Raw genomic sequence first — 25,622 nt, 5'->3', positions numbered from 1 at the left:
TAATTGATTTTAGTTTTCTGTAGTTTCTCTGTTTAGTGACCTTTTAAGTGTCTAAAAAAAAAAAATATATGTTTTCTTCATGATAGAAGGCATGAGTGCATCAATTTATTTAAAGTAAATATGTTGTCTGTATAAGCTGGAAGGTATCCATTTCACATATCTCATTTGTTACAGGTGAATTAAATCGACTTCACCTAAAAGTGATTAAAGGCAAAGGTCCATGCTCCATGCCTATCACAAAACATGCTATGTTACCTGGTCCCGGTGGTCCTGGTGGTCCAGGTGGTCCTTGTGGACCCAAATTTCCCTGGAAGCCTTTCTGACCATAAGCTGGTCTACCTGGATCTCCTCTCTCCCCTTTGAATCCCTGAACACCTGGAAAGCCTGGACTACCAGGTCGACCTAAAAAACAAAACAAAAAAAAGATTCACACACATAAAATAAAATAAATATATATATATATATATATATATATATATATATATATATATATATATATATATATATATATATATATATATATATTTTTTGCGATATTTGGAATGTAAAAGATTGTGACAAAAAGTTCTATAACCCAATGCAAATTATGATCCTCTTTTATTGTCCTTACTGCTCTAATCCAATGAAAGTTAACATCAGTTTACTTACTTGTTTAGTTGCACATTATTGGTCTTTGCACTGCCAAATTAAATTGTCTTTTGTTCACACAATAATACATTTTGTGGTTCACATAATAATATTGTGAATACAAAAGGCACTTACACACGCTAAGAATGCATCACATTTAGTTGGATGAGAACAGAATCGATAAATTAATATGTGTGTTTCTTAGCGTAGTTCAAAATTGGAACCACCAATTAATGTGAATTGGACTTGTTGTGGTACACATACACTATCATGCTTATTATTCAGAGCTACGTCACCACCTGCTGGTGACAATATGCACTGCAGAGTATGCTTTTTGTTTCTAATATTGTTTTATATGTTGTGTACTGCACTGTATAAAAATAATAATCATTGTGGAAAAGTTGTATATATATATATATATATATATATATATATATATATATATATATTGATATGCAATCAAAATGGGCTGCACATAATTGATAGCATTTACCCCAACTTGCTAAAAGTATTGAGACTGAACTCCAAAAAATACACAGGGAAAATACATGAACCCAGTCTGTGGTTCATCCCTGTCAGATTGCACAGACTGCTGTAGTGTACTAAGCAATAAGAGACATTCCACATTCAGTCATTTGACAATCAGTCGGCAGCTACACTCTGATGAGGTTCAGCGTTGTCTCCTCCTGTAAGCAGGTTTACATTTTAACAACTTTAATCCAAATGTTGGCAATGCTACAAATAGCATGCATTTAGATTTTACAAAAGTGATTCATAATATTCCTCCCAATAACCTGGTAAAAAAGTAAAAGTAAAACTTCAAGTAAAAAAAATCACCAAAACACAGAGGTGTAAATGCATCACAACACTGAGCATGGGTACAGCAGGGGAGATCACAAAGATGACCTCATTAATGCGCCCTTGCTTTTTTTCCAATCAGCACACTGGGGGAGGAGAAATAGCTAAGGAAGCGCAGCTTCTACTGTGACTTTTCCATATATAAACCAATAGGTGAATGACATTACTGTGATTTAACCACTTAAAGACCGCTCACTGCATATATACAGCGGCAGGGCGGCTCGATTGCGTGAAACAACGTACCTGTACGTCATTTAGTGCAATAGACACTGTGGGCATGAGCGCGCGAGGCTCAGAATTATTGCAAAAAGACACAGCTAAGCAACTAGCAGGTTGCACAGGAAAGGTAGCAATGACGACAATTTTTTTTTCTTATGACGGGAGTACTTTAGGCTATTGAATGCTTTTCCACATAAGGCAAAACTGGCGTGATCAAGTTTGGAATTTATAGAAAATGCACTGAATGTCCTGTGACTGTGTACTGTAGTGACTTAACGGCTGGCAGATGGAACATTGCGTAGCGGTGGACCAAGCATAAAACACCCATTAAACCTTTGCAGTGAATTATGTATACAACACTATTACACACAGAGTACAATCCTTGCAAGGTTATCCCATCGAAAGAGTCATGATACATTTGCCCAAAACATGCAGTTGATTATCCACAGTGTGTGATACATCTGACAAAGCCATTAAGCCTTGTACACACGATCGGTTTGTCCAATGAAAACAGATGGATGGACAGTTTTCATCGGACAAACCGATCATGTGTGGGCCCCATGTTTTTTTTTTCCATCGGTGAAAAAAAATAGAACATGCTCTAAATTTTTCCTATGGATAAAAAAACGATAGAAAAAAAAATCGTCTGTGTGGAAGTCCAACGATCAAAAATCCACGCATGCTCAGAATCAAGTCGACGCAAGCTTCGAACTTCATTTTTCTCAGCACGTCGTAGTGTTTTACGTCACTGCATTTTGGGACGGTCGGATTTTTGACTGATGGTGTGTAGGCAAGACTGATTAAAGTCAGCTTCATCGGATATCCGACGAAAAAATCCATCGGATTAGATTCCATCAGATATCCGATCGTGTGTACAAGGCTTTAGAGTGTTCCTTTTAATATTTTGTGAAATTCCATGTCTCCCATTCTCACTGTGATTTGTTAGTAATGTAAATAAATAAGCACCTTCTTCTTGGTGTATTTTTGGTTGATATCCTACAAGGCAAAATGATATAATCTTCTGACTTAGTAAAACAGAAGTATCTAATGCAGACCATATAAAGTACCAGACATTCCGACAGTGAACCCAAATCCTACCTCTTCCAAACGCTGGATACCCAGGGGGGCCAGGAATGCCGGGGGAACCAGAGAAGCCTTCATCTCCTGGCATACCTTGAAACCCAGGAAGACCCGGATCTCCTGGTAAACCTTATAGAGAAAAGAACATATGTGAGATCTTAATAGCATAAGCAATTAACAGCATTAGTAATAACATGTACTTGTTCATCAGCTCATGTTCTACTAGCTTCAGGAAGAAAATCATTCAGGCGTGAACGGAGCCTCAGAGTTAGAGCGTTTTTACAGCTCAAAAACTCCTCTTCAAACCCACTAGTTCTGGAAGTTTTTTCCAGCCAGAAAACTCCCCTGTCAAAAAATGCTGATAACAGCCTATGTGTGCATGGACACATAGAATAACATGCTGGGGATTTTACTGGCTGCACCTGAAACCAAAAATAAGCAGCATGTGCATGAGGCCTAAAGGGCAATGAAATAAATATTATAGAGTGGGGGTCAGCAACTCTACCAGTAGATCTTGGACAGGTGACTGGTAGATCGTGGTCTGGGCCTGCCATTTCAGGGCATCAAACAGAGTGCAATGCAGGGCTGTAGTAGGGAGCAAGAGCCATATAAGTCAATGCCCCCGCTGTAGTGCTGGCTCCTGTCCCATGTGGAGTGATACCAACTGCACTCCACCTCTTATCCAGGATAGCGGTCTCTAGAGTGGTGCCAACAGCAGGAAAGAAGAGATCTTCAGATCAGTGTGAAGCAATACACTGGGTATAATAGTATAGGGCTGCTTTCACACAGATGTGCTGAGGTTTACCCACATTGCGGTTGCAGTGCAGTGTACCTGCAGATTTACTGTGGGTTTGATGTGCTTAGCCATAGACTTCTATTATATCCTGCGGGTTTGGTGCACCTTCTAAATGCAGGAGTTTTGGTGCACTTTCAGAAAGTGCACCACACCTGCAGGATATAATAGAAGTCTATGGAAAAGCGCAGCTAACCCAGGAAGGTTGCAGATGCATTGTGCTGCACCCGCGGTATGGGTAAACCACAGCACATCAGTGTGAAAGCAGCCTTATAGGGGGTTCAGAACAGTAAGGGTTAATTTACATTTGCAGTTTTAGGGGTGGTGCCTCAGCAGCTAAAATGGGTAAGGATTGGGGACAGTAAAACCATGGTGACTGAATCACAGGGTTTTACGTGTGAATGAGCCATAAAGGTGCCGCTGCAGAATTCAACTAAGGGTTTATTCACAAGTGCAGCAGGCACTGACTTTTCCCATGTTGTTCAGGTAGATCTCCACCTCTTTAAGGTTCCCTACCCCTGTTTTAGAGGGGGGTTTCTGGCTGTGTTGCAGAAGCATCAAAAACAAGGCTTGCATAGACAAACACCACAAACAAGCACCCCCTCAGGGTTTGCTTCTAAATACTTTGTACATCAGGAAATATAAAAGGTTCCCGAACCTAAATCAAAAAAGTAAGTAACCATGACACAGCAAATGTTCTGTGTGTACTAACATCTGAGGTACAGGGTGCCCAGAAGCTTTCAAGTTTTTGTAAAGCCTGGGACTACAATTTCACCCATGAAATCTATCTACAGAGTAATATGACATTGTGACCCATAAATGTTCTATTGTTGCTTCTCAAAAAAAATAAAAAAATATTAAACTCGTACCTGGAAGTACTGATCCACCATTATTAATATACACAGGGGCCCCAGGAAAACCGATGTCACCTTGTTCACCCTTAAAAAAGTGGGAAAGAAATTAATTTATACAATGGTATAACAATGTTCTGATGAAAATAAATGGCTGGAAATAGATTTTTCATATAATACAAATGAATGAATGAATGAATGAATGAATGAATGAATGAATGAAAAATTTATATAGCGCGGCACATGCGAACTGAATCGCCTCTGGGCGCTTGTTGATTAAGTCTCATGCCTTTCAAAAAAGCAGGGTTTTGATCTGCCTTCTGAAAGACAGGTGGTTTTGCTCCAACCGAATGCTGGTTGGTAAGGCATTCCAAAGCCTGGGGCCCTGGAAAGCAAACCTTCTTTCTCCTTTGGACTTGTATTTGGTTATAGGAACCTTGACCAGATTTTGGTCGGTGGAACGCAAAATGCGACTGCAATTGTGCAGTTTGATCTTGTCGCATAGATATCTAGGAGCCTTCCCATGGATGCACTTATGTGTCAGGCAGAGTGCTTTGAATGCAATTCTGTCCTTCACTGGCAGCCAGTGAAGGGATCTCAGTGAAGGTGAGATTGATTCCCAAGATTTTTTCCCAGTCACCAGTCTGGCGGCCGTATTCTGTACGACTTGGAGACGAGCGATTTGGTACTTGGGTAGCCCGAGGTAAAGGGCATTTGCATAGTCCAGTCTGGAATTCACGATTGTTCCCACCACGACTGCTACGTCTTCTTTAGGAATAAATGGAATCAGTCTGCGTAGTAGGCGCATCAAATGGTGCGCCCCGCTGACTACGGACCCTATTTGTGCGTCCATTGTCATGAAGGTGTCAAACGTGACTCCCAGACTTTTGACTTTGGAGCTAGGTGCGATGATTTGTCCCAGAATGGGAGATGGTGTCCAGTTTGTTGTCGGTGGTTTCTTCCGCCTGGCATCAAAGATAAAGAGTTCTGTTTTAGCATTATTGAGTTTGAGATAACTCTTAGACATCCAGTTTTCTATTGAAGAGAGACATTTCTCTAATCTTAGATGATGATCCTTTTTGTGGCAGATGCGAAAATACAACTGCGTGTCGTCTGCATAAGAGTGATAAAGTAGTTCATGGCTACTGATTATATCAAAGAGAGGACGAAGATAGATATTAAACAGCACTGGAGACAAGGGGGATCCTTGGGGGACCCCACATGTCACCGTGCGTTTTTCAGATGTGAAGGATCCCAGTTTCACTGTTTGTGATCGGTTTCCAAGAAACGAGGAGAACCATGGTAAGGCATCTTCTGAGACTCCGGCGACTTCTGTTAGTCGTCTCAGTAGCAATTTGTGGTCTACTGTGTCAAAAGCAGCGCTTAGGTCCAGCAGAACCAGGAGACATGATTCTCCTTCGTCTGCGGCCTCAAGCGCATCGTCCCATATTTTCAGTAAGGCCGTTTCTGTCCCGTGTCCGGGACGGAACCCGGATTGAAATGGATCGAGTAGATTTTGGGTGTCCAGATGCTGTTGCAGCTGATTTACCACCACTTTCTCCATTATCTTGGACAGAGCATTTAGACCTGTTATGGGACGGCGGTGAGTTGGGTCCATAGGATCCAAATTAGGTTTTTTCAAGATCGGCAGAATTGTGCCCTCTTTCAGCAGGGAAGGCACTATGCCTTCCTTAAATGACTGATTTATAAGCTGCGTGATCGGAGGCGCCAGGATGTCGGCACATTCCTTCAGTAGCTTGGTGGGAATGATGTCATTCGGTGCTGTGCTGTCGCGCAGCAGGCCAATAAATTTTTTTGTTGTATCGATGGAGATGGGTTCCAAAGTGAACTTAGTTGATTGTAGAGGCGTTCGGTCGTTGTTTTGATTGAAGACGGGGCTGAGTGGAGAATTGTTTTGCCGAATACTTACCCGAATTTTCTCGATTTTGTCGATGAAGAAATCCGATAGTTCATTGCAGAACTCTTGGGTGTCTGAAGTGGGGACTTCTAGACATCCCGGATTCATGGTCTGGGTGACCATCCTGAAGAGTTCGCCAGGGCGATTCATTGCGCTGTTAATCACCCTGGAGAAGTGAAATTTTTTGGCTTTGAAAATTTCCTTGTGGTAGCGCGTAGTTACTGCTTTGTAGATGTTGAGATGGTCTTCTGACGGACTTCTTTTCCAGGAGGCTTCCGCTCTCCTGCGCTCTTGCTTCAATAGCGACAGTTGGTTATTGAACCAGCTGGACTTTTTTTCCCGGCTGCGGAGTTTGCGCTTTGGTGCTGCTAAGTCGGCTGACTGTAGCAGAGCTGCATTAATGGCATCCAAAGTATCTGAGGCTGCTAATTGAGGAGGAATAGCCCCAATTCGGTTTCCCAGGGTAGATCTGAAGAGTTCCGAGTGGAGCTTCCTCTGAGATCTAGCCCAGTGTATTGTCACCGGCTTGGGTACTTTCCTGACTAATGGAGTTCTGGGGATTATGAAGCTGATTGCATGGTGGTCTGTCCATGGCAAAGGTTCATTTCCCACAATGTTAATTTTCAGATTTTGTCTGAAAATTAGGTCGAGTGTGTGACCTGAAACATGCGTTGGTCCGTGTATAAGTTGTTGAAGTCCAAATCCTTCCAGGTGGTTGATGCAGGCATCCGCGATGGGATCCTGTGAGGAGTTAGCCCACAAATTAAAATCCCCGAGCAGCAAAAGGTGCTTACCGCTAAGGGTGTAGGTGGAAATGAACTCCGTTAATGCTGATATCAACTGCGATTTTGGCCCAGGGGGCCTATAGCAGAGGAGAATATGAACAGTCTCCTGAGAGTGAGCTTGAAGTTGAAGCGTAAGGGTTTCCATAAAAGGTAGAGGATTTTGGAGGACCGGTTTAATGATTGCAATATGCGACTTATGAATCACCGCCAGTCCTCCTCCCCTTTGCCCTATTCTATTTTCCGTTAAGATGCGATAGTTTGCAGGCACCATTTCTCCGAGAATGGTGTTGCAATCGTCCGATAGCCAACTTTCCGTAATAAAGAGGCAGTCTAGATCGTATTGAAGTAAGAAATCATGGATTTCTGATCGGTGTTTAACTGCTGATCTAGTGTTAAGCAAAGCACATGATATGTGCTTGAGCTGTGTTGAATGATTGAAATATTTGATGATCGATCGATGATCGAACCTCAAAAGTTGATCTAATTTTAAAGCTATTGTGGTGGCGGCAGGCAATGTAGTAGCGAATTGTCTCAGACCCCAAATGGTTTCTGGAGAGTAACGCAACTTAACCATTGCTGCCAGTCACCAAGGGCTCGGGTGCGGGCGTACTATTTTGTATTTAAAGGCTCATGCACACTGCAGCTCAAAAAAAAACTGCTTTTACAGCTTTTATTTCTCTGCCTAAAACTTGAAGAAGCATGTGCTTTTTTTGCTCTTTTGCACATTTATATTGAGCTTCTTGGAGCATAAGAATTTACAAACCTTCTTTTTAATGTGTGTTTTCAAGCTTCCTTGTGCTTTATGTGCTTTTTTAAGCTTTTTCGCACATCTAATGGCACTTAGGCGTCTTTTCCTGCTCAAAAGCTCCTCTCAAAAACGTGAGTTTGGTGGAGTTATTTTCTGCCTGTGAGGCCGCGTACACACGGTGTACGGCCTAGTGGACAGGTTTCCAGCGGACAAAAGTTTCTTAGCAAGCTAAGAAACTTGTCCGCTGGAAACATGTCCGTCGGACATGTCCGATGGTTAGTACACCTAATCGGACATGTCCGCTGGTTATGACGTGTAACCAGCATCCCGAAATCCCGCGAATGCGTCGAATTGATTCGACGCATGCGTGGAAGCATTGCACTTCCGTGTTTGAGAACGTCGGTGTCTTCTTCTACGTCACTGCGTTCTCTGTCCGCAGGGATTTTGGTCTGATGGTGTGTACACACATCAGACCAAAAGCTCCCAGGAGACATGTCCGATGAAAACGGTCCGCGGACCGTTTTCATCGGACATGTCTCCTCGTGTGTACGGGGCCTGAGAGCATATGCCTGTAAATTCCTGTAAAAGCCATAGAATGTACGTACACATTGGCTAACACGGAGGGGAGTTTCTATGCAGAAAACAATGAAAGTTTAAAAGCCTGAAGGAGCCGCTTTTTTGAGATGCAGTGTGCATGAGCCCTAAGGTGTTTTTGTTCATTTGAAATACACTAACGCTTATATTACCACAAAACATATTGTTACTTTGAGAGGAAAGTGGAAAAGGGCTGAGCTCCTGACTGCTAATCCTTTATCCCATTCAGGAATCTCCCCTACCCTATGTCCCTGTGGCTGAAGAAACTCCAGTGTATACAAAAACTGCCTAATTCCAATGATAAATTTGTTTACATCCTTAAAATATAACCATTTTTTTTTATAATTGTGCTCCCAAATCAGACAAGCAAAACAATCTATCAGTTTTTCCTGCCCTACTTCAGGATGACGGGAAGGTGGTATGAGCACATCCCCAGCATAGTATGATACCCATTTATGAAAGTTTACAATTGATATGTTGTCTTTATTCATGGGAAATAATAATGCTGATACATTCAAGCAGCTTTTGCCTATTTCAATATAATGTTGCCATAATTTAAGAAGTTGTGAAGAATTCAGAATAATTTGTTTTGTATAACACATTGCTGAGAATGTATGTCCAACTCAACCTGAAGGAATTCAATATTTTCAATTTAAGGAAAATTAAAGAAGTATTTGCCTTAACAATCCCGATTTAGTTTATTTTTTACGGATTTTCATATTTTACTAATTTACAAGTCATCTTTTCACCAAATTCCACACTTTCTTTTGGGCATTCTGACATATGATTTATGTTATGTTTTTTTTATCAGTGTAGATGGAAACAATTCTAAATGGAGGATTTATTTAGGGTGAGAAACAGTCCCAGGTGACCAGAACTACACTCTCCATATACCTCTACTGAAATTACAGCAGGAGCCAAGTGATGCTTACAATGATTCAAAATAAAGGCTGTATGACTTTTGCCTAAAATAAACCTGTTATGAGTAAAACATGAAAACTGCCATTGCTGAATTCTCCTTCTCAAAACCTGGATGTCTCGCTGACCCATTGGGCATTTTTTTCAGTCACTGGCCTAGATCGAGTAATGCCCCGTACACATGTGCAGGATTTTCTGGTTCTCTTTTTTTGTCCGTCAGTTTTTGGGCAGTTTTTCCGTTGGAAAAACTGCGAGGAGCATACACACGGCCGGGATTCCCGGCCTAAAGGTCTAATCACAGTTTTCCCATCTGCAAAAACTGATCGTGTGTACAAGGCATAAGGCTTTTCGATGTTCTGCAGATTTTTGTCTTAAGATTTACCAAAACCATATAATATGAGGTCAAACCTTAAGGCCCCGTACACACGATAGAATCCATCCGCAGATAAATCCCAGCAAATGGGTTTCTGCGGATAGATCCTATGGTGTGTACACGCCAGCGGATCTGTTTCCGCAGAGAAATCTCCTCTGGGATGGATTCCAGCAGATCGGATATTTGCTGTGATGCACAACAAATCCATCTGCTGGAATCCATTCCAACGGATGGATCCGCTCGTCTGTACAGACTTACCGGATCCATTCGTCCTAAGGGATTCCCCGCACGCGTCGTAATGATTTGACGCATGCGTGGAATTCCTTATATGACAGCGTCGCGCCCGTCGCCGCGTCATTATCGCGGCGACGGCGCGACACGTCATCGCCAGAGGATTTCCGCGCAGATTTCAATGCGATGGTGTGTACACTCCATCGCATAGAAATCTGCGGAAATCTTTGAGAGGATTTATCCGTGGAAACGGTCCGCTGGACCGTATCTGCGGATAAATCCTCTCGTGTGTATGGGGCCTAAGAGTTTCAATTTGTATGCAGTCAGACAGGCCCTTGCAGTACATGTTTTGGTAAATTTATAAGACAAAGATCTGCAGAAAAAATCGAATAGTGTGTATGGGGTCTAATGCCGCGTACACACGATCGGTTTGTCTGATGAAAACGGTCTGATGGACCGTTTTCATCAGACCAAACCGATCGTGTGTGGGCCCCATCGGTTGTTTATCCATCGGTTAAAAAAAATGGAACTTGCTTTAAAAGTATCTGATGGATAAAAAACCTATAGAAAAAAGCAATCGTCTGAAGGCACGTCCATCGGTTAAAAATCCACGCATGCTTAGAAGCAAAACGATGCATGCTTGGAAGCATTGAACTTCGTTTTTCAGCACATCGTTGTGTTTTACGTCAGCACGTTCTGACGCGATCGTTTTTTTAACTGATGGTGTGTAGGCACGACTGATCATCAGTCAGCTTCATCGGATAACTGATGGAAAAATCCATCAGACCGTTTTCATCAGACTAACCTATCGTGTGTACAGGGCATAAGACTTCTGACTTTCCTCTGACATGCTTGGATTCATACTTGTCAGGGTCAGGGGCTCACAAAGTACTGAAGACAGTGGGTCAGCATACCAGAAGGTCAGCAAAGACAGTCTTCATATTTTTCTCAGGTTTACTGTAACGGGAGAATTATGAACCTATTAACAAGCCTAAACACAAACATCTGCTTTGATACTCTGGACATGCCCTTTCCATCTTCCTGAGCTTTACGTTTGGTGAAGGTGGTTGCATTTTGTATATCTGAAGGGGATTCAGGAATCCATGGGGACTCTGGAGATGCTTACTTGGTGTTGTGATTTACTACAAAACATTAGCAAAGTACCAAGATTCTTATGGTACATCAGATGAATCCATTTTGTGCTTCGATACACTACTCTGATCATTTGTTAAAAAAATTCCAAACAACCACAAAGATTTGCACTAGTGATTGCATAATTTCAAGAATAATGACTGCCCACTGCGTTGGTTAAAACTGAACTTCAATCATTCAATCATATAATAATGCAAAAAATGTGATAAAATCATATAATGCATTACCTTCACTCCTTTGAATCCATCAAGTCCAGTAAGTCCAGGAAGGCCAGTCTTCCCCTAGGAAACACACAATTGTGGCATATGAGTGATGTAAAGCAATCCAATAAATATAAAGATCCAATTAAAAGCTGTGATATTACTATTATTTTTAGTAAAGGGGGAAGGAATAAAACCAATGTCAAAATGTTAATGTTATTGCTTTTTTTAGAAAGGAGTGAAGCCTCGTACACACGACCGAGGAACTCGACGGGCGAAACACATCGTTTTCATCGTCGAGTTCCTTGTTAGGCTGTCGAGGATCTCGACAAGGCAAGTTTCTCCATTCCCGTTGAGGAAAAAGAAGACATGCTCTCTTTTTGGCTCGACGTGATCCTCGACAGTTTCCTTGTCGAAAAATGTACACACGACCGGTTTCCTCGGCAAAAAAAAAAATCCCAGGAAGTTTCTTGCTGGTTTTTGCCGAGAAACTCGGTCGTGTGTACGAGGCCTTACAGTCTGGGTAGAAACGCCAGGTTCTAATTCTGCATCAGGTAACAGGCAGGCTGTTTATTTTTTATTTTTAAAGAAAACAAACTGGAAGACTTTGCACACCTTTTCTTTGCACACCTTTAGGGTTAGGGTTTCCCATTGAAGAATAAGGCTAGGGCTCAGGAATTGGAACAGGGACCTCCCCCAGAGGTTAAAGGTCAGAAGGTGAGTTCCCAGAGGCCAAAGGTCATGGGGCGTGGCTGACCCACCCCCACCAACGTGTACTGCCTACCCCAACTAAGTTGGGGAATGAACAAGTCGGGGAATGAACATCTTAGGTCATGATATGTACAATACAATATATGTTGTGTTTGTGTGATAAACTGCTTAATAATTGTTTGTTTATATACATTATTATAGTACACTATAGTAAGATCCGAGGCCCTGATGAAGCGAGACTGCCCGCAACACGCGTCGGCCTGATTAACAGATCTCAATGCCAGAAAATGAACTACCTTGGTTGGTTAATCTATGCATATGTGTTTAACCTATTTTAATATTTGCTATATGTTCAATAAAATGGCAACATTTTATATATAAATAGTTTGTTTGTTGGTATTACATCCAAGGAGGTGCACACAAAGTCACATATTCTTTATACCTTTACATATATTATTCCAGGGATGGTACCTACAAAAGGTTAAGATTTTAAAACACTCCACCCCAACACACAAAACAATTTTTTCAAAGATCAGAAACAGTAGCACACATCATCCTATATGCCTATAGATTCATTAGATGGGGGCACTTCCAGTGCATAAGTAACACCTGGAGAATGCTAAACACGGATCGCTGCTCACTGAGAATTGACTGCATTTCTTTTGCTTTTTATAAACTCATTGCACCTTACCACAATGATTTTCATTACAATACCTTTTCACCAGAGAATCCACTAAATCCATCTGATCCAGGAAAGCCCTAAAAAAAACATTCACAGCATTACTTTCCAAAGAGATGAGTACATATTGCATACAATATTATCAATATTTAATATTACAGTGATTTGGTACAAAGTCAGAAATGTTTTAAAAGATTTGGCCATGCAAAATATATACAGCGGGTAAAATAAGTATTGAACATGTCACCATTTTTTTAGGTAAATCTATTTCTAAAGGTGCAATTGACATGATTTTTTTTGCTACATATTGGTAACAACCCATGCAATCCATTCATACATACTAAGAAATTAAAACAAATAAGTTCAGAAACGAAGTTGTGTGTAATTAAATAGAATGACACAGGGAAAAAGTATTGAACACATGAAGAAAGGAGGGTGCAAAAAGGCATTGAAAGCCAAGACACAAACTAAAATCTATCAGTAATTAGAAAGCAATTTTGCCCCTTGTCAGTGCAAAAAATTATAAGATGATTCAGCTTCAACTGATGGCCTATCAATAGTGTCTCGCTACCAAGGTGTCAAACAAGAAACATCTCATTATGGGTAAAAGCAAAGAGCTCTCAAGACCTTCACAACATTATTATTGCAAAACATATTGATGGCATTGGTTACAGAAGGATTTCTAAATATTCCAGTGAGCACTGTTGGGGCCATAATCCGGAAGTGGAAGGAATATAATTTCACCATAAACCGGTGACAACCAGTGCTCCTCACAGAGGAGTGCAAAGAATTATCAGAATAGTTGTCCAAGAGCCAAGGACCACATGTGGAGAGCTTCAGAAAGACCTGGAATTAGCAGGTACAATTGTTTCAAAGAAAACAAGAAGTAATGCACTCAAACGTCATGGCCTGTATGTACACGCACCATGCACGACTCTATTGCTGAAGAAATAGCATGTTGAAGCTCATTTAAAGCTTGCTGCAAAACATTTAGACAAGCCTGTGAAATACTGGGAGAATATAGTCTGGTCAGATGAGACCAAAATTATACTTTGGATGACATAATACACACCATGTTTGGAGGTCAAATGGCACTGCACATCACCCCAAAAACACCATACCGACCGTGAAGTTTGGAGGTGGGAGCATCATGTTGTGAGGCTGTTTTTCATATGGTACTGGCAAAATTCATATCATTGAAGGAAGGATGAAAAGAAAAATGTACCAAGACATTCTTGATAAAAAGCTGCTGCCATCTACCAGGATGATGAAGATGAGACAATGGTGGACATTTCAGCAAGACCATGATCCCCAACACAAAGCCAAGAAAACTCTCAATTGGTTTCAAAGAAAAAAAAATAAAGCTGCTAGAATGGCCCAGCCAATCACCTGACTTGAATCCAATAGAAAATCTATGGAAAGAACTAAAGATCAGAGTTCATAGAAGAGGCCCATGGAACCTTCTAGATTTGAAGACTGCAGAAAAATTGACCAAAATCACATCTGAGCAATGCATTTGACTAGTTTCTCCATACAGGAGGTGTCTTGAAACTGTCATTACCAACAAAGGAATTTGTACGAAGTATTAAATAAATTATAGTTAGCGTGTTCAATACTATTTCCCTTTATCGTTCCATTTTATTACACATAACTTACCGTATTTATCAGCTTATAACACGCACCTTTTTCCACTTAAAATCAGGGGAAATTCATGGATGCGTGTTATACACCGATCAATGCTGTCTCTGAGGGAAGAGGAGCGAGCGCCGATGAATTACATAGAGCCGCGATTTTCTGTGCACCCGGCGCTCCATAACGCACAGCCACGCCTCCTGGCCCCGCATTGGGCCACTATTCTGTCTATCATATGAGCAGGGCCAGGAGGTGTGGCTGTGAGTGACGGAGCACTGGGTACACAGGAGATCGCGGCTCTGTGTAATCCAGTGGTGCTCGCTCCTCCTCTTCCCTCGGAGACAGCAGGGATAATCCAACACTGGCAAGGCTACAATGATGAAAAAGGTGAGGCTGCAGATGGGCACTGAACAAGCTGCATTGTTGGTCAATTTAAAGGCTGCAGATGGGCACTGAGTAGGATGCATTAACCACTTAAGCCCCGGACCAAAATGCTGCCTAAAGACCCAAGGGGTTTTTACAGTTCGGGACTGCGTCGCTTTAACAGACAATTGCACGGTCGTGCGACGTGGCTCCCAAACAAAATTGGCGTCTTTTTTCCCCCACAAATAGAGCTTTCTTTTGGTGGTATTTGATCACCTCTGCAGTTTTTATTTTTTGCGCTATAAACAAAAATAGAGCGACAATTTTGAAAAAAATGCTATATTTTTTACTTTTTGCTATAATAAATATCCCCCAAAAACATATATAACATTTTTTTCCTCAGTTTAGGCCGATACGTATTCTTCTACCTATTTTTGGTAAAAAAAATCGCAATAATCGTTTATCGGTTGGTTTGCGCAAAATTTATAGTGTTTACAAAATAGGGGATAGTTTTTTTTTTTTTTTTTTTACTACTAATGTCGGCGATCAGCGATTTTTTCCGTGACTGCGACATTATGGCGGACACTTCGGACAATTTTGACACATTTTTGGGACAATTGTCATTTTCACAGCAAAAAATGCATTTAAATTGCATTCTTTATTGTGAAAATGACAGTTGCAGTTTGGGAGTTAACCACAGGGGGCGCTGTAGGAGTTAGGGTTTACTTTGTGTGTGTTTACTAGTGTAGGGGGGTGTGGCTGTAGGAATGACGTCATCGATCGTGTCTTCCCTATAAAGGGAATGACGCGATCGATGCGCCGACACAGTGAAGCACGGGGAAGCCGTGTTTACACACGGCTCTCCCCGTTCTTCAGCTCCGGGGAGCGATCGCGACGGAGCAGCTATAAACGAATAGCCGCGCCATCCTGAAGCCACGGGGACCGCCGCATGTACGGGGGGGGGGGTCCCGATCGGACCCCCGACCCACGTCAAGCAGGGCACGTATATATACGTTGATGTGCCTGCCTGTGCCATTCTGCTGACGTATATGTACATGAGGCGGTCCTTAAGTGGTTAATGAGATTTTTGATTTAAAATGTACGTTTTTTTCCTTAACACTTTTCCTACCGAGTCATTGTAAAATGACGTCGGCGGGAACCCTCCCACCCTCAGAGTGGACGTCATATGACGTCCTTGCATTCCCGGACGCCGCCGCATTGCTTGGGACCCGGTGCGCGTGCCCAACGGCCGTGATGTCCGCCGGGCACCTGCGATTGCCCACAATCACGGCAGGACCATAGATCTGTGTGTGTAAACACACAGATCCATGTCCTGTCAGCGGTGAGGAGACCAATGTGTGTTCCCAGTACAGAGGAACACACATCGGTCTCCTCCCCTTGTGAGTCCCCTCCCCCTACAGTTAGAACACACTTTAGGTAACATATTAACCCTTTTCTCGCCCCCTAGTGTTAACCCCTTCCCTGACAGTCACATTTACACAGTAATCAGTGCAGTTTTATAGCACTAATCGCTGTATAAATGTGAATGGTCCCAAAAATGTGTCAAAAGTGTCCGATATGTCCGCCGATCGCAGATCGCCGCCATTACTAGTAAAAAAAAAATGCCATAATTCTATTCCCTATTTTGTAGATGCTAGAACTTTTGCGCAAACCGATCAAATACGCTTATTGCGATTTTTTTTTTTTACTAAAAATATGTAGAAGAATATGTATCGGCCTAAACTGAGGAAATTTTTTATTTTTTTTTTAAATTATGATATTTAACCACTTAACCCCCGGACCATATTGCTGCCCAAAGACCAGAGCACTTTTTGCGATTCGGCACTGCGTCGCTTTAACTGACAATTGCGCGGCCGTGCGACGCGGCTCCCAAACAAAATTGGCGTCCTTTTTTCCCCACAAATAGAGCTTTCTTTTGGTGGTATTTGATCACCTCTGCGTTTTTTTAGTTTTTGCGCTATAAACAAAAAAAAGACGACAATTTAAAAAAAAAAATGAATATTTTTTACTTTTTGCTATAATAAATATCCCCCAAAAATATATAAAAAAACTTTTTTTTCCTCAGTTTAGGCCGATACGTATTCTTCTACATATTTTTCGTAAAAAAAATCGCAATAAGCGTTTATTGATTGGTTTGCGCAAAAGTTATAGCGTTTACAAAATAGGGGGTATTTTTATGGCATTCTTATTTTTTTATTTTTTTTTTAAATCAGAAAGGTTTTTATTGATACAAAAACAAATTTAGACAGACAGTACAACTCTCCAGTGCACAGACAGAAGTTAATTCCTTCAAGGCATACATCATACACGAATAGAAACATGTCCCCTACTCCACCCTCCAAGATCATTCTTCCCTCTCTCACAAATATACATGCTGTGTAGGTCAAAACGGATCCCCTGCTTTACAAGTCTATTCAAGGCATAATAGTAAACCACTGTGAAGAAAAACCTTCAAGCAGCAGAACAGACTTGGGATGGGTTTATTATATGAACTATTTCACATTTAAGTGAATAGAAATAAATTACAATAATGTTGACCAGAGCATAAAGTAAACAAAATATACATAGAATATGAAACATTTCCTTAAAAATCCACATAAGTGTAATTTATAGCTGAAAAAAAAAACACACATTTGTACTACTAAGAGCCGGTTCACACAGGGGCAACACGACTTCCAGCACGACTTTGGGAGGCAACTTGGACACGACTTGAGTATGAATCATCAGGCAACTTACAAGGCAACTTCAAGTCACCTCCAGGACAGGAGGCTTTCCAGTGGCCAATCAAACAACAATCAGCTCTGTGGGAGTGAGGGGGTTTGCCTGAGAAATGTATGTTATCTTCCTGTAATGTTGCTTCAGTTAAGACAGTGATCAGACTTCTGAGGCGACTTCCATTGAAATCAATGGGTACAAGTTGCCTAGAAGTCGGATTGAAGTAGTACAGGAACCTTTTCTGAAGTCGGAGAGACTGCAGTAGTGTGTATTACGACGGCTTCCATTCACTTCCATTGATTTTCTCAACCACACGACTTGGTACGACTTGGGGCAACTTCAAGTCGGATCCCAGGTCGCCCCTGTGTGAACCGGCTCTGAAGGCTCAAGCAGATGGTATGAGACTGTAAAAGGATGCAAAAGTAAGAAATATGTTGCCTTATTCTATAAAGATATGAAGATACAGTGTTGGTAAAAGTGGCTTTTAGCTATGGTAGGGTTCCTGACTTCATTAGTCCAGGATCTGTGGTACCCCCTGTCCCCTCTTTAGCTTATTGCCTCCAGTTTGGAAACTCTATCAATGAACTCACCCTTCCACCCGGAAGACCAGGAATGCCTTTCTCCCCTTTCTCTCCTTGACCATTAAATCCCTATAAAAATAAAAGAGTTGTTTATAAGCAGTAGAGCAAAATGAAGCCATAATTCCAGTACCACCTATCAATAGTTAATAGCCAAAATTCTTAACAACTTACAGCTGGCCCAGGCATTCCAGGCATTCCAGAATATCCAAAGTCACCTCGGTCTCCCTATGTAGACATATTTGAATTAATGGTTATTATTGCATTAAATAAACAAATGCATCTATTAAAAGAGAAGTATGGATGTCAGTAAAAACAAAAACATTTTACTTACCTAGGTGGATGCAACAGTCCCCCACTGGCTCCTGACCGAGAACTGAGCGATCATACACAGGTGATCGCTCAACTCACAGTCTTCAGGCTGCAGTGAGATGGTGATTGTCAATCACTGGCTCTCTCCTCTGCCCCTCCAGCACTCACTGGAGTGCTGGGCTGTCGAGGGGCGGACGTGGCTGGCTCAGGCTTTCAGCAGTTCAAAAGGATGTAAAGGAAATTTTTGGGATGTTTTTGGTGTGCTTTACAATTACGTTTTAGTGCAGCAAAAGCACATCAGTGTGAAAGGGGCCTTAAATATTTAGTCCTACATAAAACTGCACTTAAAATACTGTTCTGATGTTGATGCACTTATATGTAATATTTTCACCCAGTAAATAAGTCACACTTAGATCTGATACACAGGACAATCATATACCGGTTCTCCTGGGATTCCTTTTAGGAAAGTTGAGAATTCCATTCCACTGGATGCTGGAGGTCCTGGGTCACCCTGACCACCGGTGTCTCCCTGTAAGAAACACAGAGTATACTTAAGACTCATTTACAGTAATGCAATATTAATACCCAATAATACAACCCTTAAAGTGAATCTATCATTGGCTTTCTAAAACTCTTTCCCATCTCTTTGACTTGTATAGGCCTATTTAATAAGGAAACTATCAATGTGCAAGTCATAGCAACTTATCTAACTTTACTGGTCTGATTGGTTGCTATAAGCTAAACAAGGACTCTTTACTTCTTTAAGCACCTAAAGTAATGACTGCGAAGAAATGACAATTAAAGGGGTGGGGTGAATGGTGCTGTTCTGCTATCATCATTTTTTGGTGTCGCAATTGCTTAAGCGCCATCCAATGGCTGGCAGTATTAACACAACAGGCTCGATCTACAAAGCTGTAACACAAGGATAGGGATCTTTAATTTCAGACATGTGACTGTAATTTTAAAAGCTATTTGGACTTGGCTGAAAATAACTGTCAGATTTGTATTCCCTAAATAAAGTTTGTTATCCTGGAGTGTTAGCTTTGTGAATTGAATCTACAGTCATATGCCCTCAAGTGGATCTAATACTACAAACCTAACCTTTAACTATCACACAGGAAAGTTAAACATAGACATAGGAATTATGTATTCTTCTAGTTCATATAATCTGTGCCTTGGGATAGGCCATGTGGCCTCTACCAATGGGGTAACTAGTGTAGTAAAGTGTGTACGCCACACTCCATCATCTAATCATGTACAAGAAAAAATCATATTTTTTTATTTCTTTGCACATGGGTATTCTCTGAAAAGTGTTTTTTTTGCGCACATTTCCCCCCCCCTAAATCTACCCCATGTATCCTCAATGTCTGGGCTCACTACAGGTTATGCGCAGTACAACCTGATGAGTTCGGATTGCGACTTACCGAGGTTCAGCAGAACAAAATCACAAATGTTGATTTAAAAATGTGTGAAGACCTCCCCGTTCCAAAAACACACACCTTGTCACACAGTGTCACAAAAATCCTAACCCCCACTTCCCCTGGGCTTCACATCATTTATGGATGAGCCATGGGTAGAGAAGTGTTTACCGACATTTTGTTCTGCTGGGGTAATAAGCTCATTCCTGCTCAATGGTAAACTGGTAAAACAATGTCCTAAATCAAATAGCAGCAGACATTTGTGTACAAACTCAATAACCATCTATAGAGACAGCTGGCTTTCATTACCTAATAATAGAAAACAGAGTTTTCCCATAAAGCTAGTGTTAAACTGTGAAACAATTAACTTTTAATAAGGAATCAACTTCCCTGGGATACTAGAGGGAAAACTCTTCTGGCTAAATTGAGCTGTAAATGGCATGCCTGTGAATGAATGTCTTGCCAGTGGGACTATAGCATTTGGAATATCATCAAATCGTATTTTTGGACTCAAAAGGGACCCAAGAGCACACTCGTGAGGCACACGGCGGGTGCGCGCACGTGCCCGCGGGGCGGCAAATTTAAAGTGACGTACAGGTACGTCCATTTGCCTGCCCGTGCCATGTTGTACATCTGTGTCGGTCGGCAAGTGGTTAAGAAATCTGGTTAAGAGTATTGACATAGCACTTTTAGTAGTATAAATAAAATATTCAGGACACAATACAAAATATTCATAAAAGAGAATGTATAGAAAATACATACCTTCTCTCCTTTCTCTCCTTGATAACCAACTCCCATATTGCCCTACAAATTAAAATACCAAAAATTATTTATAAATGTAATAAACTGTTGGAAAAATATGTGCAATCGTGTGGATTATGAAATACCCTAGTGTGATTTAAATGGTAAGTTATCGTTTTCAGAAAAAATTGAAAAGGTGAACTAATACCATACATACTCACCACCCCCCTGGTTCCCACGGTACTTACCTCCATGAGTGATGAGCTGTCAGTGCCCACACAGCCGGCGCACCGATCTGGGAAATTCAAATTCAAATTCTTCTCTCTGCAGGGCTTCCAGGACAGATCAGAGCATTCTGATCGGTTAACCCTGGCACAAAGCATTGCTCTGATCTGCCACGGAAGCCCTGTAGAAGAAAGGTGGAGATAAGCGGGGATATCAAATCGCCAGACCTGTGTGGCCACTGATAGCTCCTCACCCACAGAGGTAAATAGGGTGGGGGGAGGCTTTAGAGTGCTGGTTCATCTTTTTATTTTTTTTATTTTATGAAAAGGTGAAATAACCCCTTAAACGGTAATGATAAGCATGTTTGAGATGAAAGGATACAATAGGATTTTTTATTACATTAATAAAGCATTACCTTTGGCCCCATAAAGCCAGGTGGACCATTTGGACCCTGAAAAAAATTGATATAATTAGATAAAATAATTTTAGGTATACAGAAAGAACATGAGAACATGTATGACAAGATTTACTATTTTTTTTCAAGCACTTTTGCCCCATTTTTAGTTAATCTGCAGAATGCATTCACACTTATTAAGAATGTTCATTATTTAAATCTTTAAGGTTGCATCTATTTAGGCAATACAAACAGACAACAATTTCCCAACACACCACCTAGCCTGCAAAAGGAAAACAAACCCTGTCTAACAATTCATGTTAAAAACAGGTTTTAGTTGCACACATTTGCAAATATATGTGGATGATGTAGTGCCCACGTCAAGGCTCCTCTGTGTACTGCGGTTCTAACTCTAATCTTTCGAGAGTCTCCAAGTAGTAACCAAATAGTCTCCTCTATTTGGGCACTTGATGCAAAAGCTGCACTAATCCATCAAACAGGATGTTACCACAAACACCACTACCCTCGCCTCCCTATTGGCAACAAAACCAAAGGTGGGACAACTATTCAGTGGGATCCTTATACCCACATGTTTGCTTTAGGGCATGCTAAACTCATATCTCAAGAAATCATATCACATCCATGTCCTTGACTATTAGATAACCTATCTTCTAATGGTTTATGCCTAAAAAAAAATACTACTTACTGGTAAGCCTGGTGGTCCAGCTGGGCCTGTCAGTCCAGCGGGTCCAGGTGGCCCACGTGCTCCCTGTAATAAAATAGCCAACACAACACAAATCATGTCTCAATTTTGAAGTGTTACTAAAGGAATCAATTTGCATGAAATTTTAATTGCTTAATTAAGTCATAAAGAGCAAAATAAAACTAAGAAGTTAATATAATTTTAGTGTACTAAATCAACTAAACAAAATATATACATACAGGAAGCCCATCAGCGCCGTTTGCTCCATCATCTCCCTGAAATAATAAAAGTATAACAGTAAATTTGGAAATACAAAGTTGCCATAGGACATCATACAGTACTGAATCTTTGAGGGCTTGGCTTCCAATAGCTACTTGGCCTACCATCAAACTCTAGCTAGTTTTGGTGTTATATACTGTATTTGTTATATACAGATTTGTTAACCACAGAAGCACATACATCTTTAAAAAACAAATATATTTGGGTATATGTTCCTTAGAGAGAAATATTCTGTGTCACAAAGACAATGTAAGACAAATACTGGCACTATTACTTTTTAGGGGGTGTCAAATCTACCAATCTGGGGCATTTTTAGAGGAATTGGTGTATGATAGAACATGTTGGATGGTGGGAGCTCTAATAGCTGCTCAGCTGGGTGTTAATTAAAAAATAAAAATGCATCCCAAGTAAGCACTGACAACAACACCTAAAGGTTATCCAGGGAGCACATATTGAGTTGTTTTTTCACAGAGCAGGAAGGGAGGAATGTGTGTCCTCATTCAACTCTATATGTAATGTAATTTGAATTACAACTATTAAGCTGTTCTCAAAAAAGAAGCTGATCCACCTGCTGGCTGAAAAGGGTTAATTATGACATATTTGCATGCAGGGTTTCATATTTCTGAGGCAAAAAATAAATATGCATGAATATACAAAATAACTACATAAAAATACTATTGGCTACAGCTAACTTGTCAAAATCTAGATGCTAGAGTTTGCAGCTATCCAGGGTTGACCTTACCTGAGGTCCTTTAATTCCACCTCGTATATAGGATGGTTCACCTTTCTGACCTTTGAGACCTGGAAAACCCTATGGCAAAAAAAAAAGCAGCACATTTGAAAGCATTAACATCCCTTATTTATTTAAAAAAACATTTGTATAATTTTGTCACTAAAAGACAATTAAAAAGAAAAAGTTATAGGATGCTACTGTTGTGTTTCATTCAAATATTGCTACAGCTTCAACTGGAACTAACACATTCTTGAGTGCTCTATAGAATTTCACCATCTAGTGGTATACATTTATAACTGCACTTGAGTGTTTCACAGGCACGCCCCTTCACCATCCAGTGGTTTTTAATATTACTACTTGCTGGGAAACTTCCAGTTTTTCCTCTGGCTACCGTATTTATCGGGATATTGTGCCCTCCGGCGTACTGCGCTCGGTATATGTCGGCGCAGGCATTCAAACACGGTGCGGGAAGCGGGTATCGGCGTATATCACGCACCCACGATATACGCCGATAAATACGGAAATTACCTTGTGCAATTAACTTTAGAAAAACTCTCGCTCTCGTAGACTCTAGTCCTAAGCTCCAGTTCCTGAGAGCTCACTCTTCATTTGATGGCTCAGCTTGCCTCTGACCATGATTCCTATTTGCTGTCAACCCTAATTCTCTGCCTGTTTGACAATTCTGTTTAACGCTAGTCCTGACAGCTTGCTTGTTTCTGACCCTGATCTAATTTCTCGATTCTGTCTTGTTTCTAATGCCACGTACACACGACCGTTTTTTACAACAAGAAAAACTACAATGAAAAACGAGAAAAAAATATAGCAGGTTCTAAATTTTTAATGGACATTTTCCTCATCGAGAAAAATGCTCTGGAGCCTACACACGATCGGTTTTAATGACCAATTTAAGAAATTGCATTTTTCTTGTCATAAAAAATGGTCGTGTGTACGCAGCATTAGTCTTTTGACTAAAATGCTATTTTAGTTTTAGTCCCATTTTAGTCATCTGGCATTGTTTTCGTTTTAGTCGTATTTAGTCAACTAAAACCTCCAGTATATTTTAGTCTACTAGAACCTCCAGTACATTTTAGTCGACTAAAATCATTTTAGTCGACTAAAAGCGAATGGGTTTTAATTAAAATTGTAATGCACATTTAAGCCTTTCTCTACAATTTTCAAACTCATTTTAGACTCCTAGAGTGAAAAATCTAATATGTTATTATTTATGGTATTAAGGTTTGAACATGCACTACAGACACATATTTAGTCAATATATAACGTCTTTATGTAATCTTCAAGCCTAGATGACTTGTTTAAGCATGGGTGCAAGAACATCTCTGGCAGCAAAGGGTTAATCCTGCACAGATCAGACAGTCTGCTGCTCTCCCGTAGTGGACAGGGGCCTCTATATATTGTTGGAAAAACAACAACATGTATTGTAAAGTTGCTTTATAATGTAAACTATATATATGCATTATACCTATCTATAACAGTAGGTGGCACTGCAGTATTATAGTGTGTATTCTCTGTGGTGATGTAATCACAGGATGTACCTTCTGTATCTAAGTGTGTACTTGTATTGTCCTGTTTCCTGTAAAGACATGTTCTAATATTTCTCCATGACAGTAAAGTATTCTGCTGTATACAAGAAGCTTCCAGTCATGATTTCAATACCCTGCTAATATATATCAGTATGAAGTGTAAGTGTGTCCACAGACAGCTGAGAGACCACAGTCCTTATAGGATCAGTGTGATCAGAGCACTCCATCTTCCGGGACACACAGTCTTCACCTCACTGGACTAGTAGAGATCCAATCAGCCCTGCAGGCGTGTATCTACAGATACACGCTTGCGGCGCTATACCGTTGCTATACCGTCGGAATTGCCACGGAATTTGGACGCTAGCGGTGCAGTATTAACCCCCGCTAGCAGCTGAAAAAGAGTTAATGCCGCCCGAAATGCGCCTCTGCAGAGGCGCATTGCCGGCGGTATTACCGAAGTGTCCCATTGTTTTCAATGGGAAGGAGCGGTGAAGGAGCGGAACAAACACCGCTCCTCTCACCGCTCCAAAGATGCTGCTTGCAGGAGATTTTTTCGCCCCCGTCAGTGCATTACCTTAGTGTGAAAGCCCTCGGGCTTTAACATTGCGAATGCAGTGCAGGAGTTTTTCAGGCTGTATTTAAGCGCTATTTTTAGCGCTAAACCATCTGAAAGGGGCCTAAGTATGCAAAAAATAGCTTTTCCTCCAGTGAAACTGCATGTACCTTTGGTCTGTGTGAATAGGGGCGAATTCAGAAATGGTTCAATGTTATTCATTCATACAGAAAAAATATAAATCATAAAAATACTGCATTATGGCCACAAGATTGAGCTGACGATCATAGAAAATAAATACCTATTTTCTATTATTGTCTGCTTCATCTACTAGCCATATTGTGGTGGTTATCCAATTTGCTCTATTCTGTATGAATCAATATGAATCGACCTGGAGAGAAAATGGCTCATTTGCAGAGAATAAATATACTGTATTTATTGGCGTATAACACTCACTTTTTCACCCTAAAAATAGAGGGTAAACTGGTATATGCAGTTTCACAGAATTATTAGCTCTGTCATTTTTTTTTTAAATAATACACCCCTAGATTTTGGATCAAATTGGGTAGGATTAGAACCCCCATAGGGTGTTTACTATTACCTGCACCACAACTCAACCAAATTCCTTCACTTCCTGTGCTTGTGCAACCAGTGTAACCAGCCAGAAAGTGAGGGGA

General features: G+C 40.9%; 1 protein-coding gene across 2 annotated transcripts in view; it reads right to left on the bottom strand.

The window, feature by feature from the left end:
- The window catches only part of COL4A6 (collagen type IV alpha 6 chain), a 294,723-nt gene that overhangs the window by 60,070 nt on the left and 209,031 nt on the right, over positions 1–25,622 (bottom strand). For both annotated transcript variants that reach the window (XM_040323905.1, XM_040323906.1), the window contains exons 8-20: positions 22,861–22,929; positions 22,079–22,114; positions 21,843–21,905; positions 21,158–21,193; positions 20,539–20,580; positions 18,798–18,887; positions 18,221–18,274; positions 18,059–18,118; positions 12,773–12,817; positions 11,375–11,428; positions 4,447–4,516; positions 2,803–2,913; positions 256–402 (exon numbers count right to left, since the gene is read on the bottom strand). In XM_040323905.1, the coding sequence (XP_040179839.1) occupies positions 256–402; positions 2,803–2,913; positions 4,447–4,516; positions 11,375–11,428; positions 12,773–12,817; positions 18,059–18,118; positions 18,221–18,274; positions 18,798–18,887; positions 20,539–20,580; positions 21,158–21,193; positions 21,843–21,905; positions 22,079–22,114; positions 22,861–22,929 (877 nt within the window). The remainder of the gene's footprint in view (positions 1–255; positions 403–2,802; positions 2,914–4,446; positions 4,517–11,374; positions 11,429–12,772; positions 12,818–18,058; positions 18,119–18,220; positions 18,275–18,797; positions 18,888–20,538; positions 20,581–21,157; positions 21,194–21,842; positions 21,906–22,078; positions 22,115–22,860; positions 22,930–25,622) is intronic.

Source organism: Rana temporaria, chromosome 9, assembly GCF_905171775.1.
Source record: "Rana temporaria chromosome 9, aRanTem1.1, whole genome shotgun sequence".
Lineage (NCBI taxonomy): Eukaryota > Metazoa > Chordata > Amphibia > Anura > Ranidae > Rana > Rana temporaria.
Note: the sequence above shows the minus strand (reverse complement) of the source record. Positions and strands in the feature narration are given on the sequence as shown.